General features: G+C 60.6%; 1 protein-coding gene across 15 annotated transcripts in view; it reads right to left on the bottom strand.

Annotated features, from left to right (window-relative positions):
- Positions 1 to 17,388, bottom strand: part of LOC106017584 (tubulin monoglutamylase TTLL4) — a 30,407-nt gene that overhangs the window by 12,813 nt on the left and 206 nt on the right. Inside the window, exons 2-28 of one of the 15 annotated variants that reach the window (XM_072040652.1) lie at positions 17,200 to 17,340; positions 16,190 to 16,267; positions 15,797 to 15,927; positions 15,408 to 15,657; positions 14,914 to 15,007; positions 14,477 to 14,646; positions 14,055 to 14,254; positions 13,857 to 13,983; positions 13,604 to 13,768; positions 13,219 to 13,398; positions 12,891 to 12,988; positions 12,692 to 12,797; positions 12,140 to 12,281; positions 11,725 to 11,852; positions 11,217 to 11,321; positions 11,048 to 11,145; positions 10,812 to 10,910; positions 10,541 to 10,604; positions 10,279 to 10,389; positions 10,070 to 10,144; positions 9,796 to 9,958; positions 9,481 to 9,628; positions 9,166 to 9,325; positions 8,303 to 9,052; positions 7,645 to 8,210; positions 7,021 to 7,277; positions 4,685 to 4,837 (exon numbers count right to left, since the gene is read on the bottom strand). In XM_072040652.1, the coding sequence (XP_071896753.1) occupies positions 8,085 to 8,210; positions 8,303 to 9,052; positions 9,166 to 9,325; positions 9,481 to 9,628; positions 9,796 to 9,958; positions 10,070 to 10,144; positions 10,279 to 10,389; positions 10,541 to 10,604; positions 10,812 to 10,910; positions 11,048 to 11,145; positions 11,217 to 11,321; positions 11,725 to 11,852; positions 12,140 to 12,281; positions 12,692 to 12,797; positions 12,891 to 12,988; positions 13,219 to 13,398; positions 13,604 to 13,768; positions 13,857 to 13,983; positions 14,055 to 14,254; positions 14,477 to 14,646; positions 14,914 to 15,007; positions 15,408 to 15,657; positions 15,797 to 15,927; positions 16,190 to 16,267; positions 17,200 to 17,340 (3,909 nt within the window). In that variant the 3' untranslated portion in view covers positions 4,685 to 4,837; positions 7,021 to 7,277; positions 7,645 to 8,084. The other 14 variants (XM_072040653.1, XM_072040651.1, XM_072040655.1 and 11 more) reach the window with 14 other exon arrangements.

The raw sequence follows: 17,388 nt of genomic DNA, 5'->3' as shown, positions 1-17,388 counted from the left end.
TTATGTTTGGTTGCAGGTCTGCAGGGAGGGGGTGTAATCCGCTTCCAGAACTAGCATGGAACAGAAGACCCAATGGCTAGGGGAGGTCCGGGATGCTGGAACATGGCCTGGCAACACGCCCCAGCTCACCTCTCTCATCCCGCGTACTGAAGTAGATGGTTGGAGGCACATTAGGGAACAAACTGCAGACAAGAGCTGGCTTGAGCACCTTCTCCTGATCCTCTGTGGGCTGGGCCAGGCACTCGATGCATTTCCTAGGAGAGATGAAGCAGCAGGCAGATGGCTACAGGTGAGAAACAGCACCGGGAGCATCTACACGGGCAGCTCCACAGAGGCCAGTTTACATCTCAACACCCATAAACTATTGTCCACAGTTGCCATGAACCAAGGAGTTCCTGGTACCTTTGCAAAAATATATTCCAAAGAGGGCAGTAAATACAAGAACAACATCAGAGACAGGAAAAAACACTAGAGCAAAACCAGACACCCAGGCAGGAACCAAGAGGAAACTCAGGAGGAGATCATGACCCTAAAGGGACCGTGGCCTGGGGAGGAACCTACACCAGAACAGTCAAGTTGGAGGAGCTAGGAACAGCAGAAGAAATGGAGGCACATCACACTGAGCAGCCTCCTGTGCTGCCCTCCTCCACAAGAGAAACATGCAACAACAGGTCTGGAGATCAGAAAAAGGAGGGAGCTGGGCTGTTCTTCCTGAGTGGCTATTTCTATCCATCCATTATTTTCACTGCCAGAACCAGTACAAGTTTATTCACCAGCAATAAAGCAAATTGACTGCAATTCCTCGACAAGAAACTGTTCTGCTGTGGCCCAAGACTGCAGCAATCAGGAATTTGCATCATTGCAGCGCGGTGCAAGCAGTGGGCGTAAAGGCCAGCAACCAATCTGCAGGGACAAGGGGTGGAGTTTGCACCAAATGCGTGTGCCAACTGTTGTTATCTCCTTCTGGGTTTTGCAGGGGCACGGGGTGGGGTTTGTTACACAATAAAACCTATAACCAGGTCGACAGGAACGTGGGGTAGAGACTGTAATGCACACGTGGTTAAGATGTTGTAACCCTCGTGGTTTTGGTGTGTTTAGATTAGACATAAGGAAGAAAATCTTTACTCTGAGGGTGCTGAGGCACTGAACAGGCTGCCCAGAGAAGCTGTGGATGTTGTCCCAGCCCTGGGGGTGTCCAAGGCCAAGCTGGATGGGGCTTTGGGCAGCCTGGGTTGGTGGGAGGTGTCCCTGCCCATGGAAAGAAGGGTGGAATTAGGTGGGCTTTAAGATCCCCTTCCAACCCAAACCTTTCTGTGACTCAATGTCAATCCCTAATAGCTGGGAGGAAAAGGAGCACTGATAACACACCTCTTGCTACACACACGACGATGCTATCAGTGGAGTTTATAACGAACAACATTCCCACAGAAGTTCTGAAGTGTTTTGCAGAGGCGAGGCCTGGGATGGACGGAGCATAATTGGCAGGGCTTTGGTAGCAGGTGGCCTCGGGAAGGAGGCGAGGGACTGCCCAGTGCTGAAGGCATCTGCCTGAGTGATGCAGGCTCCTTCCCGGGGGCCAGCTGCTCCTCGTGTTGCCTCCCCAGGATGTTTTGCTGTCAGCTGGGTAATAGAGAGCTCAGAGTTCACCTGGCTTGACCTTTGTGGTCTGTTGCTATCTTCACTCCATTCCCTCACACATTACAGCTCCCCTCTGTCACCGGAGAGGACAAAGATGGCCCAGTCTGGACAAAGATGCCAAGTTGCAGGGCACTATTTACAGCTACTAACCTGGATGGGAGAGCCCCAGAGCCACGAGATGGCATGCCAGCGACAGAGGAAGCATCCGAGTCACCTGCAGGAGGAAAGAGAGCTGGGTTTTGCCTCCGTGGGAAGTGAGTGCACACACAGTTAGGGAGGGAGGAGAGAAAACAAACGGGCCTGGGGACAGACCCTTCTCTGCTGCCCCAAATCCTGGAGTCCCAAGTTTTATCTGCTAACTCACTGGTGGTATAAAGCACAGGGCAGGGGGTGGAACCAACTGCCCTGCACACAGAGAAGAGCTGGGCAAGTGTTGCAGCAAGACAGTGCTGAACCCTAGCCCGTTTCCCAGAGGAACCCACACAGCTCCTCCTTGCCACTAAGTCACATTTGGGTTCAGCACAATCTCTGGGGTCCCAGGCAGCCCCCCCTGCACTTCCCACCCTGCTGAGGCACGGGGCACAGCTCCCTTGGGAACGGGCACTCACTGTCCTCTTCCTCGTCTGTGCCACAGCTCTCATCCAGCCCATCGGGAAGTTCTTCCTCCACATCGTCCTGGGGGTGGCTTGGCTCCAGCAGCGCCTCCCCAGCAGTGACACTGGGACAGAGGACATCAGGTTAGAGAGAGCAGCACATGCTTTCTGGCTCCAAAAAGCCCAGCACCCACAACGCAGCAAGAAATATTTGGCCAGAGGAGTGACAGCTCTCCTCTCCCCAGTGCTCACACGATCCCAAGCTAGTAAGAATGGACAGGAACACCAGGGAACACCAAGACAGAAGCACAAGGACCCCTCTCCCAGCGGGGTGAACGCTGGCAGCACCACAGCAGCTGGGGTCGTGCCTCCCCCAGAGCTCTCGTGGCCAAAAAAGGAAAGTCTTGGGGCCTCTGTGGCACCACACACCTCCCCTGGCAGCTCTGCTGGTAGCTGGAGGCCTCGGCATCCCTTCAAAGGATCAGGCAGGGCTCTGCGTCCCTCTGTCACCCAAGCCTGCTGCTCCACACCACCCCAAGAGCCTGTGAAAGCTGGGGTGGAAGGAAGGCTCCCCAAAACAGGTTTTGTGCACGGATGCAGCCCAGGGGTGCCCCTGCAGCCACCCCAGCAGTGCCCGCAGTGTCCCCACCACGCAGCGCCAGCCCAGCTCCCCTCACCACAGCCTTCCTCCTCCCCTCTACTCACTCAGGCTTCCCTGGGAGCACAGCCTGGGGCCGCTTCTCCTCCTTCCCCAGCGTGAGGGCGGACATCTGAGCCGCCACCTGGGAGATGGCAGCCGGGTGCTGAGGCTCCGCCGCCCGCTCCCTGCCTCCCAGTGGCAGGCAGTCGGTGCCACGCTCGGGAGAGGCAGCTCGGGAGGCCAGGAGGTGGAGGCTGATCCTCTTGGTGCATGCAGCAGCACCCTCGCTGCCCGTGAGGCTCAAAGAACCGGCAAGGCGACGGCTGCTGCCCGGCTCCAAGTTGAGGGGGGCGATGGTTTCCTTGGGGGCGAGCTGCGCTGCCATGTGGTGCCCCCACCTGCTCCCGAGGGACACCCCGCCTGCCATCGTCCTGCCGGGGCTTCTCACATCCCTCCCAAAGCTGCAGGAGGTGGCTGTCTGTCCTGCCAGCCGCTGCACAGCCCTTCTCGGGCTGAGCTCTGGCTCCTTCTCACCGATGCCACGCGCTCTCCTCTCGGTGTCTCCCAGCGGCCAGGAGCAGCGCTCCCTCCTCAGGGTCACGCTCAGGGAGGGGACGCAGCTTTGCTCCTGCTCGCTGCTTTGCGCCACGGGGGTGCTGGGGGAGCAAGCCCCATCGTCCCTGGAGCAGGGCCACGAGACAGCAGGGAAACCGGGGGCGTTCTTCAGCTTCTTGATCTCCGCTGGCTGCAGCGAAGGCACTTGGGTGCTGACTGGCCGCAGGAAGGAGTTGTTGTTGAGCACCGGGCGGTAGGAGCCGGCCGCCTGCCGAGCCAAGCTGAGGGCAGAGCCCTTGACCCCAGAGCCCTTGTGCTCCTCGGGCAGCGCAGGCAGCAGGCAGGGCTCCATCAGCACGGAAGACATCGCCCTTGCCGTGGCAGAGCCGCTGTCCCGGGGGCTTTGGAAAGGAAACCTGGAGCTTTCCAAGCCCGGCTTGGCTCTCAGGCAGGAGCGGCGGTGGAGCAGCGTGCTGCCACACAGCTCCGGGCAGGGCTGCGAGCGTTCAGCGGGGTGCGTGGGGCATGGCGAGGGCGGGTACAGGGAGCTGGACTGCTGCAAAGGGACCCCCGAGGACGGGGGGCTGCGCTCCTGGCAAACGCTCCCGTGCTGCCCCTCCAGAGCCCAGATGGGTTTCGCCTGCTGAGGAGCGCTGCGCCAGGCCTGCTGGGGCTGCGTGTGCTCTGCTGCGGGGCCGAAGCTCTTCTGTTTGGGGCCCAGGTTAGAGGGTTGCGGGCCTGCAGAGGCCATGGACAGCCATAGCACGTGGGGCGAGAGCCAGGCGGTCATCTACGGTCATCTACAGCGGCATTTTCGCTGGCCTGAGAAGAGAAGAGAGCACAAGGGGCACGGTGAGCCCAGCAGCCGGCGCCAGGAGGAGCAGGGGCAGCATCAAAGACAGAGCTGGCAGCTCAGGCGAAACCAAAGGACAAAGAACGACTTGCAAAAGGCCCTGGGAAAAAAGTCCTGTGCACACAAAAGCTTTGACTTTGCAAACACAAAGGCTTCCCTGGCTGCCACAGCAAGCCTAGCCTCAAGGCGAGACAGCTCCCTGCCTGCCTCAGGGCTGGCACCACAGCCAGGGCCCATCCGTGTGGCCCTGCGCCTCCAAATCCCACCGTGCCACCTCTCTGGCCTGCACAGAAAGCCCCCAAATGCTTCTTTTTTTTTTTTTTTTTTTTCTTTCCCTTCTCGTTCCCTTAAAGCTTCAGTTCCCCAGGTTACACACACCAAAAAAAAAGCACGGGGCTGCTCTACCATCAGCCCTGTGGTGGCACCGCACGCGTGCATCCCTCTTAATCTCAGCCCCGCAGAAGTCTCTCCGAGCGGCAGCTGGCAGCCCACAGACCCGCACAGATGTCCTAAATCCTGCTGAAAGTGTTCCACCACACCTGCACGATCCCTTTGTGCCTGAGGAGAAGGGGAAGAGAAGGGCTGTGCGCCAGGTATGCGGCCTGCTTTAGCACGTGCCTGGAGGGCACGCGGAGATAAGAAATTGTATCCCGAGCAGGCTGAGCTGCTGCCTTCCTCTGCAGCCAGCCTCTCAGCTCGCACAAACCTGCAGGTTTAAAGCAAAAAAAAGGATAAAAAGAAGGGTAAGCGGAGCATTAACCGCCCCCCTGAATCTCCTTGTGATACGCACACCTCCTTTGTCACCTGCAAACCAAGCGTGGGCTGCGGCAGCTCAAGTGTTGCTGCCAGACCCCAGCCTTGCTCAGGGGCACCAGGGAAGCACCGTGGAGCTCGCTCCAAGCAAGCTGCACCCCTCACACACCTCCCTGAGCTACGAATCAGGCCCCTGAGCTCCAGCACAAGTTCCCGCGGGGCCAGCAACCCCCCCGCCCTGACCAGATGAACCCCGGCCGTGCTGTGACATTCGCAGCGATTAGCACAAAGCGGCTCGGATGCCGCGAGCTGCCCGGCTCGAGTTTCCCCGGGTCAACAAGAGCTCGGCATCCACACCAAGCCGCCGCATTGTGCCCAGAGCACGAGTGCACTTGAACACAGCCCGGCCCTGCCTCCAGTCCCCGGCCCCACAGCAGAACGGATGCCTTGAAGCAGCCAGGAGAAGCAGCGGAGACACAGGCACCCTCACGTGCCTGGTACACCCCCGTGGGACGCAGCTCAGGGGGGTTCTCCTCGTGTTTGGCTCACCCGTGCCTCCATCCGGGAGGAAGGTGACAGCTCGGTCACTGCTTCTGCCAAGCCAACCCTCGGGCACCAGCTCTAAAAGGATGCTCAGGCAGTTTTTTTGTAGAAACACGAGCTGGGAAAAGCCCAGCTCCGCTCCCAGGGCGAATTGGCAGGGCTGGGAGTCAAACCCAAACATCGTTACCCGTAATTAATGCATTTTGGCTTAGCCTTACTGCCGCACAACAAATATCGAGGCCAAGGTTGTCGCTGCTAGCGGGCGCCCGGCTGCACCTGCTCACAACTCTTGGGTTCGCACCTTTTTTTATGGCCACAGCCCTGACGAATGTCACCTTGCCCCGACCCCAGGGCGCTCCACCAAGCCTCGGGGGCAGGAGGGAGCTTCTCCACCCCAAATTACGGGCGCACAACCCCAGCCCCCATCACGTGAGTGGGAGCAGGGAGGTTATTTTAAGCCTGGCCGCGGTGACACGCTTAAAATAACGAGAGCTTGCAAGTGGATGAGCTGCACGCTGACCTGATAACGCGCCGTCAGCCTCATGCATCCACGAGTCACAAGAGGGGTAAGAAAAAAAAAGAAAAGAAGTCAGGCAAGTGTGATCTGCTGTTATTTTCTACGCCACTGCAGGGCAGGGCTGCAGCCTGCTCTTTGCGATGAGAAAAGGTAAGGCTGGTTTCTAAAGGAGATCTGAGCTCACGCCACATCCCTCGCTTGGAACTCCAGGCTTTGATTAATGCTTGAACAGGAGAGTTAACGTCAACGCAACACAACCGGGTTTTAAAACCAACAGTTTCCAAATCAGGGCTTATTCCCCTTCAAAAAATGAAAAAGCTTTCAACAAAGCCAAACACGTGAATCCAAGAGCAGGGTACTGAGCTGCTCACACGCCTGGTAACAAGACGCAAACTCCAGCAGCAGGGAACCCACCCTCGGCTCCAGCAAATGGGCAGCCTCAGCCCCATGTGGGTCACACAGAGGCACCCGAGCCAAAGCAGCACGAGGCCCCACAAAAACCAGGCGGCGAGGACAAGGCGGCACAGTGACAGCTCCATCACCGCGGGGACACCTGCGGGACGGGGGCTGTCCCAAAGAAATTCATTCTGGGGGCAAACCCAGAGGCAGGGGACGATGACGAGCAGCCTCTCCCTTGCTCTGCGCAGACTGTAACATGCCAAGTTTGTGTTTGGCCACTTGGGTCAAAAAAAACAAAAAAAATACCAGCGAGAAGCCACGACCATGAGGGCACGTTGGCAAATTCCCCTGCATCCAGGGCCACCTCTGTGTTTCTCGCTGCCCTCAGGATGTCAGCGCCCGGTGCCAGCTGAGCTCAGGGACTCCGGCGTGATGAGGCAGAAAAGCTGTGGCTGCGTCATGGGGGGACGGCCGAAATCAAGGGCTGGCCCGACCCGGAGCCTGCCTCGGGCTGGCTGCCCTCACTCACACTTTCTCATCCTCTCAGCTATGCCACGCCACCAGCCTGAGCAGGGCGATGACTCTGGGTTAAAAATAAGCAGTTCAGGCACGGGGTGTCGCACAGCTTTGCGTTTCAAAGCGGCACGGGGGCTGCGTTCTTCATCCAGCCGGGTGTTTGGGGAGTTATGCGGCAGGAGCTGGGGATTTCAGGCAGCGCCGAGCAGCGTGGTTTGAGCCAGCCCCGTCCGCAGAAACAAACCGGAGGCGGAAAACTCAGCGGGCACGCTGCGGGGACAGAACAGCGACACAGAACAAGCAAACGAGACGCGTGCGGTTCATTGAAAGCCCTCCAGCGCTTTATCCAACCTCATTTCTGTACCATTTTCCTCAGAAACACACCTGGGAGCGGAACCAGCCGCCTCCAGCCCACAGACGGACACCCCCTGGTGAGGCCTCCCCGGGGCCTACAGGCCCCACAGGCCCGGGGCCTGCAGGGGGAGGCCCGGCGGGCGCCCCCCGGCCCAGCCCCGGCTTTGAGGCCGCGCTGAGGCCGCTCCCGGTGCCCCCGGAGCCCGGTTGGTGCAGGGGGGGGTGCAGCGGGGCCCTCCCGCCCCCATCCCGGGGGTCTCGGCCCCCCCCTCCCGGTACTCACCCCCGCGCCGCCGCCCAACCGCCCGCCGTTGCCATGGCGACCCCGCGGCACCACGTGACCCGGCGGGAGGACTACAACTCCCAGCATGCCCCGCGCCGCTCCCTCCCTGCAGCGCCCCCTAGCGGCGGGAGGACCGCAGGGGGGCAGCAAGGGCAGGGCCCTGCTCTAGGGGAGGTGGTTATGGGGTTAAGGGGTTCCAGGCGCTTTTTTTCCCTAAAAAGCCAAAAAAAACAGCGTGGTACGGTCCCAGCGGGGGCACACGATGTGTCGCCGTCCAGCCCCGAGCGCTGCGCCCCGCTTATAGGGCTGGGGATGCACAGGGTGCCCTTGGGGTCGGTGGGGATCCACTCGGGGTCAGGGCTGGAGGGAGCCGTGTCCCTGCTGTCCTGTCCCTGCTGTCCCGGCCCTGCTGTGGGGGTCCCGCAGGTGCCACCGCGTCCTCAGCTGCTGTGCGAGGCCGCAAGAAGGCTGAGGAGCTTCTGGCAGTGCCGCGCAGAAAGCCAGGGGCTGCCACCAGGCGCCGCGTGCGCCGCCAGCTTCTCGCCAGCCCCCAGCGACAGCAGCACCTGCAGGGCACACAGAGGCACAGGAGCCACCAGTTAGCCCAGTAACATCCCCCCAGTGCCACCAGCAGCCCCACAGAAGGGCGAGCGGTTACCTGCTGCACCCCAGGGTGCCGGCTGGCAGCTCGCAGCGCCAGCAGGGCTCTATCCCGCACGCCGGCCTGGGGGTCCCGGCAGGCCACCTCCAGCAGGACGCGGGGGGCTCGGCTCTCCAGCAGCAGCTCCCCCAGCTCCGTCGAGCACCAGCACAGGTTCCCCAGGGCCGAGGCGGCGTTGCGGCGCGTCCTGGAGTTGGGGTCGAGCAGCAGGCGAGTCAGCCCGGGCACGGCGCCGCGCAGGGTGCAGGGTGGGGAGGCCGGGTGGCAGGCGGCGTTGCCCACGGCGAAGCTGGCTGCTCTGCGGACATCCTGGTCCCGGTCTGCCAGGCACACCAGGAGACTCTCCAGGAGGCTCTCCAGCTGGTTCTGCAGCGCCTGAGGCAAGCCGTGGCTGTGGCGGAGCAGGTTGCCCAGCAGGCTGCAGGTTTTGGCACGGATGGGGGGCTCCCGGTGGCCGAGCAAGCGGGTTAGAGGCTGGTGGGACGCGTCCGAGCCCCCCAGGATGCTCTGGAGGAAGGGCAGGTGCTCCGAGGAGACCCGCGCCACGTGAGTCAAGAGAGACAGGAGGTCGGTCAGCAGCGGGAGGCTGTCTGAGAACAGGACGGTGGTCAAAAAGGCGAGGATGGGCTCCGAGGCAGCAGCCTGCTGGACTACTTGAGCCACGACCCGCTCGTCGGACACAACGAGGTGGCACAAGAGGCTGATGGGGAGCTCCGCGGCCGGGAGCGGCAGGTGGTGACAGCAGGCCTGAGGAGAAAGGAGACACGGCAGGGCTGAGCTCCTCGTCCTGCCACGGGGGGCAGGGAGCAGCTGAGGGCTGCCCGAGGCTCAGCGCGGAGCTGCACGGGGCCAGGGGGTACCTGCAGCAGCTGGGCGGGGAGCTGGGAGTCTCTCACTGCTGCCACGACCGAGGCTAAGGTGTCTCCGTCCACATCCAGGGCGAAAGGGAAGCAGAGGAGCTGGCAGGCCTGGATCACCACCGCTGGGACGAGTTCTGTGTCCCCGTCCTCTCCTGCTTGCCTGAATTTTTGAGAGAGACTGGGCTTGATACAGGCAATGAGAAAAAAATAATCAGAGGCAGAGAGCAGTCCCTGAGGAGAGGCTCTGCCGGGGAGCTGTGCCCTGCAAGCACCAGCTCAGGAGCTTCTCAGCCCTCTCCTGCCCTCCCAACTCACGTCTGTGCCAGGCACGCCAGGAAGGCAGGGGACAGCAGGCTCCTCAGCGTCACCATGAGGACGCCGTGGGACTGGGTGAGCTGCGGCAGGCAGCGGTGGGACTCGCGAGTGAAGATGAAGAGGGCCAGGCTGAGGAAGAGCAGCGTGCCTGCGGGGGAAACAGTGCAACGGAGAAGAAAAAGGAGAAGAAAAAGGAGAAGAAAAAGGAGAAGAAAAAGGAGAAGAAAAAGGAGAAGAGCCCCTGAGCCCCTCTGGCTTGAGGGCAGAGCGTGGAGCAGGCTCCAGGGCAGATGCTGCTCGCCCCACAGCTCCTACCTTGAGGAGAGAGGTGGTTCCAGTCTGGCTGTGCCGTGGGGCGGTGTGCCCCTGGGGCTTCTCCCTCGGGTTCTGCCCCCACGCGAAGCACCGCAGCCACTCTGTGCCACAGCACGCTCCACAGCTCCGAGGCAGCAAAGCCCTGCTCCACGGCCCTGTCCTCCTGCAGGCGGGGAGGGGGCGTTGAGGGGCTCTGGTCTGTGCCCCTGCCAGCCCCAAAGATGGACACGGAGCCAGCAGGGGATGAGGAGAAGGGAGAAGGGAAAACTGGTACCTGGGCGAGCAGCTTCAGCAGGAGGAAAATGAGCCCATCGTAGAGACCGGCACCCAGCGGAGGGGGGAGCTGCAGCTGTAAGAGAGCGTGGGGCAGGCTTGGAGATGAGTCTGAGGGCAGCAGCACCAGCCCCGCACCCTTCTGGCCCCATTTTTGCCTGTATTGGGGTGAGAGCGTGGCCCCTCTGCCCCTCTGCCCCCACCCCATACCTCAGCAGGCGCCATCAGGGCGTTGGTCACCGCCGGTAGGACCTCTTCTTCCCTAAGCACCACGTCCACCCCGCGCTGACTGAGCTGTGCCAGGAGGAAGGCTGCAGCACCCTGGGGGAGCAGAGATCGGCACCTTTGGGACCTTGCTGCCCACTGGTGGCTCAGCACCTGCCCCAGCCCGTGCTGCGTGACCAAGAGCAGGGCCCCGACGGGGTGTGGGGCTCCGCAGCCCTCCCCGTGGTGCCTCCGGGAACACACTTACCACTACGGAGGCGACAGGAGACTGGGTGAGGACATCCACGGCCAGGGAAAGCACCTCCTCGAGCCTGAAACACAGGGAGCAGGGGAAAGAAACACCCCCAGGGCTGGCAAGTAGCCACTGTGTGGGAGGAGGGCGAGCCCTGCATCCCAGAGCTTCCTTGGCCATGCTGGGCGTCAGGATCAGAGGGGACAGCAGGAACAGGAGCCCAGCTTTGGGTAGGACAGGTTTGTTTGGGGCAGAAAACGTTTTTATCTCGCCCACGGGTGCTTACCTGGGAGGGCAGACCTGGGGCTGCAGGGTGAGCAGGGCCAGCAGGTACAGGGAAGCCTCGCAGGACACCCCCTGGGCCGCCTCTGCCATGGGGACCTGCCGAGGGAGTGGGAGTCACAGGGCTGGGAGGGGAGGAGGGGATGTTTCGAGGCCCTGGGAGGAAGATAGCCTAGAGGAGCAGCTCCTGGTTGCTGCACTCCCTCCCTCCCCAGCACGGGAGCTGCAGCCAGCCCTACCTTGCCCTGTGAGAGCTGCAGGAGGCAACCCCACGCTTGCTGGCTCCTCCCTAGGTGCTGGCACAGGCTCGGGCTGGCGTGGCAGGCGGCGTAGAGGATCTGCGAGGTGGAGGGGAGAGATGCAAGCAGGCACCTCCATGGGCAGACGGAAAAACGGACACTGCTCTTACCTTCAGGACGTTCAAGGAGCAGCCTGGGTGCTCCAGCCTTCCCAGCAGCCTCCCAAGCTGTCGGTTCTCTCCATCCGTAAGCTTTTCAGCTACCCTCCGAGCAACCTGCAGAAAGCAGTTTCATACTCTGCTTTCCTCCCTGCTGGCTCAGAGTTCAGGGTAATGATCACGTGTAAATATATTCCTGAATTCCCTCTTTGTCAACTTCATTCAGCTTCAGATTCCCTACAGCACCTATCACAGACATTTAGGAACTCTTCGTGCCTTCTCTGCATTGCCTATTTATTTAGGCAATAAATATTAGGCAATAAATATTTAGGCTTCCCCAGCGTGAGTCTTTTAATAGATTCAGGAGTCCTCAACCTCCTGAAGCTCAGCTCTTGGGCTGCAAATCTTGGACAGCAAACTTGGAGAACCCCGGCCCTGCACTTCACTGCTGAAAAGGAGATTCTCCTGCTGCCTCCAGGGAGGCTGTACACCCGTGCCCTGCAAAGAGAGCTGGCCTGACCTGCTTCTTGGCGTCCCGACTGCTGTTCCTCGCCAGGGGGATGCTGCAGGAAGCAGCCAAGGCGGCTGTGTAAAGGTCTGCCACACGCTGGCTCCGGTCATGGGCTGGTTTGGCCTCCATCGCTGCACCTGCACAGGGACAGAGCCTGGCTGAGGGGCGCTGAGGGGCAGTTTGGGATGGGGCTGGAGGCCAAGAGAGGAAAAGTCAGGCTTGGGTGATGAGAAGAGTGAGATCTGGGAGTGGGGGAGAGAAGAGAGAACAGGAGAGCTCTGGGCAGCAGGGGTTTGAGCAATTTGGGCAGCCACTTTCTGCTGGAAATGGCGCTGTCAGTGCTCTGGGGGAACTAAAGGGTTGGAGGGAGAAGGGAAACCCTAGGAAGCCCCAGGAGGAGACGGAGAGCTGCCACCAGTGCTACCTGGCAAAGCGTGATGCTCTGAGAGGGATCCCTGGAGAAGCCTGTCCAGCAGGGGCTGATGCTCCTCTTGCAGGCTGGCGTAGAAAGGAGCAGAGACAGAGGGGCACGTGGCGTCCAGGCTCTCACAGAGCAGCGTGAAGCACTGGGGGAGACACGGGCATTGCCGTCACAGCGGGTGGAGAGTGAGAGGAGAGAGACAAACAACCGTGGAGGAAGCTAAGCGGGGACAGCAGAAGTGGGAAAAGGGCCCAAATTCAGGGCCCAACGTCCCCTCCAGCCACCTCAGCCCCCTTGCTGCTGCGTGGCAGCCACAGTGCTGGCTGCGGGAGGGGTACACGTGGAGGTGCCCCCTCAGAGAATTCCTTTCTGAGATCCCCACAAAACAAACAAAACAAAACTAACAAAACCAGGGGCTCAGACAGCTTGCCCTGACTAGGATGCATCAGGTCACACAGCTGGGAGCAGGCTCCTCAGCCTGCTCTGCCCCTAGGATGCATGCCCAGCCCCACAGCTGCTGTGAGGGGAGGAGAAGGAAGACAGGGGCACCCTTACCAGGAGGCTTTGCTGGCAGAGTCTCATCTCACCGTCGGCTGGCTCAGCCAGCAGATCCAGCAGCAGGGCTAGGAAGTGGCTGGCACTCTCCTGGAAGGCCTGCAGGCTTGGCCAGGCAGCAAAGGAGAGCAGAGAAAGGTGGTCACTGACTGGAAGGACAAGAGCTGGCCGTGCCCCTACAGGGGGGCCTTGTCCCTACCTGTCCTTCTGCCCACTCTCCTCCAGGCTGCACGCACTGCTGAAATAAACCGCGGTCACCCTGACGAGGTCTGTCAGCACTGCGATACACCAGGGCTGCTGCAGGAGAACAGAGAGAAACAGCAGGAGGCAAATGCCTGCTGGTCATTCCAACACCACCGCAGGGGCATCCTTCCTGGCCACGACCTCTCCCTCCTCAAGGGGGCCAGGAGGAAGCACTGTGCCTGTAAGCCAGCACCTGTAGGACACAAGGAGCTCCCCAGCATCCCCTAATACAGCCACGCTGCGGGACTGAGGGAGCTTCAGTCCGCCTGGGGCCATCCACCCACCTGCTTTGTGCGTCCGCTTTGCAGGATCTGCTTGGTCAGCTGCAACAGGGCCAGCGGCACGTTCAGCTCCAGGCACAACTGCTCCAGCAGCTCGGCGTGGCAGCGGGTAGCCAGGAGGTTGCCCACAACACGGAGCACGGGGCGGAGGTGGGAGGCTCCCTCTAGCATCCCTTCTAGCACCTGAGCACGGAAAGCCAAAAAGGCTCGTGCTCAGCAGCAGCCCCAGCCTCTCTATCACCCTCTAAGGCAGGGGAGCGGCTGACAAGTTAAATATGAGGCAGCTCCGCTTCCTGAGGAAGCAGCGGGACTCTCCAGGACAGAGTAGGGGCTCTCCTAGTGCTCCTGCCCCAACCCCAGGAAGGAAGAAGCCCTCCACGCCCCTCACCTGCTGAGCAGAGGCTGCGAGGCGGGCCCGGAGGCGGTGGCGGAAGGCCGTGTCCCTCAGGAGGCTCAGCGGCGTGCTCAGCTGCGTGGCCGAGGGCTCGGTGGCCTCAATCAGGTGCTGCCACTCCTCATCGCTCTCCAGCTCCTGACCACGGAGGAGAGAAGGCTGGAGCCAGACCCCGCCTGCTCCAGGGTCTCTGCAGCAGGCGCTAGGCGGCGGGTGCTGCTGTCCTTGCTGCCAGACCCCCGCTCACCTCGCTCTCCAGGTCCACAGCCTCAATGCTGCGCCTGCTGTGGGGCTGTGCCCTGCCAGCAGCAGCGTGTGGAGGGACTCCTGCTCTGCCAAACTCCTGCTCGTAATCGTGAGTGATGCTGTGCTCCCTGGTCAAGGAAATGACCCATTAAGTGAGCTTTCCCCTCTTCCTCCTCTCCCAGCCCCAGCCCTGCCTTACCATGGGCTGGGAGGAGGCTCCTCCAGCTGCCGCTGTGCCACGCTGCTCTTCCCTTGCAGGACACTGGAGTTCTTCTCTTTGGAGGCAGCTGGTGGCTCCCCCTCAACTAGAGCTGCCTTCCCAGGAGCTGCTCTGGGTTTATGCCCAGCGTTTCCTTTGCCAGAATCCTTCGGACATGCAGTATTTGCCTTTAGCTGCTCCTGGGTGATGGCAGAGACGTTTGGTCAGGGTTATTCAGACAGCCAGATGAGCCCCTGATGCCCCCCACACACCAAGGATCCCACATCCTGCCTTGTATAGGGCCAATAAACACCCCCATCGTGACCCTGCACCTTCTGCCTTTCCCACCAGGCCCCGTTTCAGTGCCCCTGCTTTGCCATAACAATGGGGCACAGTCCAGGGAACCCCACACTTTCTTCTACCTTTTTCTGTGCCTCCTCAGCCATCTTCTGCCGGGCCTTTCTCAGGATCCTGGACTGGCCGCTCCTGGGGGCCAGGGAATGAGCTTGCTGCTCCTTCAGGGCCTGCAGCTCTGGGGGCAGCTTGGTGGTGAAGGGGTTTGAGATCCCATGCTCTTCTGTGTCGTCGATCACTGCGAAGGTGAAGGCAGATCTTCAGCAGCAGATCCCACCTGGGACACTGGGAAAGTGACCGGCTCCGTGATCCCAGCGGAACCCCGGGGGACTCCGAGCAACCCCAGGGGCAGGAGCTAGGGGTTGGTGACTGCAAGAAATTGGGAGGAAGGAGGGAAAGACCAGAGAAATACAAGAAATCAGGGAAGGGCGGTGGTCCCAGTCTGCAGGCAGTACTCAGAGGAAAAGAACCTGTCCCAAACTGGAAAAAAAAACTTGGTGCTCACCAGTAACCCGGCCAGCAATGAAGGGGTGGGAGAGCAGCTCCGGCCACGACAGGCGCTGCCGGGGGTCCTTCATCAGCAGCCCCTGCAGGAAGCTCTACGGACAGCACAGCGCCAGGGTCAGACGTGCTCAACGTGACACGGTGCTTCCCCCAGCCTCAGAGAGGGAGCCCAGGGCCCCTGGGTTCTCTACACCGTTCTGAGAAAAAGTGGGGCTGGTGCCGAGGGTAGATGTGCAGTGGGAAGGTGCTTTCCCTTCCCAGCCCACTAAACCACTGCTCTGCTGCCTGCCTCAGTTTCCCAACTTAGGAAGGGGCAGCAGATATGATAAGAGCCCCCAGCCCAGGAGGCCAAGCCCTCAGCCCTTCGCTATGCTCTCAAATCCCTGCTAGGGGAGAGAAAAACAAAGCGTGAGCCACCAGTGCAGCACACGGGGCCATCAGCTCCCCAGCAGGTTTCACCCCACAGGCAGGGCTTCGTCCCTTTTGTCCCCTTACCTTGAAGACCGGGCTTATGGCCTCTGGCCATTTGACAGGGTCCTTGACGATGAGGCTGACGAGCTGGAAGATGCTGCTGGTGTAGAAGGGAGGGGTGCCCACGAACAGCTCGTACAGGATGCAGCCCACCGACCAGAGGTCCGCCGTGTGGTCGTACGGCTTCTCCTCCACCAGCTCAGGGGACATGTACAGTGGGGTGCCCTTGATGGAGGTCAGCACCATGGTGTGGATGCTCATGGCGCGGGCAAACCTGCTCGGAGCGAAGCACAGGTGCCTATTTCAGGACACACAGGATCCAAATCCCCTTCCACATGCCCCCTTCTCTTCTACAGCACCCTTTGGCTGCCAGCAGCTCCACGTGGCCCCCTCAGCTCGCCGCCAGCACCCACCCGAAGTCGCAGAGCTTGATGACGCCGTCTTTGCCCAGCAGGATGTTCTGGGGTTTCATGTCGCGGTGCAGGATGCGGTGGGAGTGCAGGTAGTAGAGAGCAGAGACCAGCTGGGCAGCTATGGCCTGGACCTGCAGAGACACAGAAACCTCACCCTGCAACCTGGGGACCAGCCCCAGCTTTGGGCTGGTTTTGCTGACATGGAAGGTGCCAGCAGCTGAGGCAGCAGCCTTGTGATGTGGGAAACCTGCTGTCACCCGCTGCCACCTGGCCCTCTTTGCATCCCTTCAGCTCTGCCAGGCAAAGCCTCCGAGCCCCTCTGCCCGCTGACAGACAAATCCCATTCCCTCCACCCTGCAGCAAAGCCAGCGTGGCCACTGCCTTGCCACTCACCTGCTCCTCGGGCAGGCTGCCGTCGTCCTCCAGGATCTGGAAGAGCTCTCCCTCTGCGTACTCAGTCACCACCACCACCTGGGGGGGGAGAACAGCGTGGTGGCAGCGGGCACATCCCCGCCGAGCCCTTGGGGCTCTGTTTGCCTTGTGCCCAGCCAGCGGGAGCCCTAAAGGGCTGAGATTGGGGTTTGTGCTCACACAACCCTCACCTGCTGGCCCTGGGGAGATGGGGAAAGCCCTGAGGGCTGAGGACCCCAGCGTGATGAGCTGGGGGAGGGATAGTGATATTGTATAAACCCACTTTGGGACAGAATAAATCTTGTGGTTAAAAATTAATGAGAATAAGATAGATGCCATCTTGTTATCTGTCAACCTTCTGTTATATTGAAGCACCTTGTTAATTGACACATCCCGTTATCTGCCGACCCTCAGTTAGGCTGAAACTTGAGGTAGCTTGAGCCAACTTGGCTTTTCTGCAGCTTGGGAAACAACTGAGTCAGCCAACCTGGCATTCTTTAAGCAACAAGTGAAAAGTGCATCACGAGGAAGACCTACAGCCTTCCTCCCAAAGACCACTGCCCACGTCCCGAAGACCCCGGCCCACAATTCTTGGAAGGCTTTGTGCAAGCACAAGGACTGATAAGCTAATTAGCATATGACAGGAGAGTAGGCGGGTTTGGGTAATGAATATGTATAGCTGTTAATAGAATATTCATTGTTTCGCTGTATAAATATGAGATAGTTCATCACTTCGGACACGCACGATAGGTGGAGAGCTCCCCCGTGCATCCAGCGCTGCAATAAAGAATTAAAGGAATTTCGGCTTCGATCTTTGAATCGATGGGCGGGTGGTGGGAGCGTGGCATTCAATAGGGACGGGGACAGAATTGGGGCAGGGTGGCTGGAAGGAGCTCGGGAGGTGCCCCCAAGCCGTGAGGGGCAGCAGGTTACAGCCCTTAGGGTACCACATAGCCAAGCAAAAAGCACCAGCCCGGCGTGTGCCGCCTCACCTCCTGCTCGGTCTCGAAGCTGTCGAGCATCCGCACGATGTTGGGGTGCCGCAGGCCCCTCATCACCTCCATCTCTCGCCTCAGGCTCCTCAGCTCCTGGCGGGAGCGCCCCAGCTTGGGGATGAACTTCATGGCCACCACCTGCCAGATGGGGCTGCGTTAGGGGAGGGGGGGGGGGCAGCGTTCCTC

This window comes from Anas platyrhynchos, chromosome 7 (genome assembly GCF_047663525.1).
Source record: "Anas platyrhynchos isolate ZD024472 breed Pekin duck chromosome 7, IASCAAS_PekinDuck_T2T, whole genome shotgun sequence".
In the NCBI taxonomy this organism is placed as follows: Eukaryota; Metazoa; Chordata; class Aves; order Anseriformes; family Anatidae; genus Anas; species Anas platyrhynchos.
Note: the sequence above shows the minus strand (reverse complement) of the source record. Positions and strands in the feature narration are given on the sequence as shown.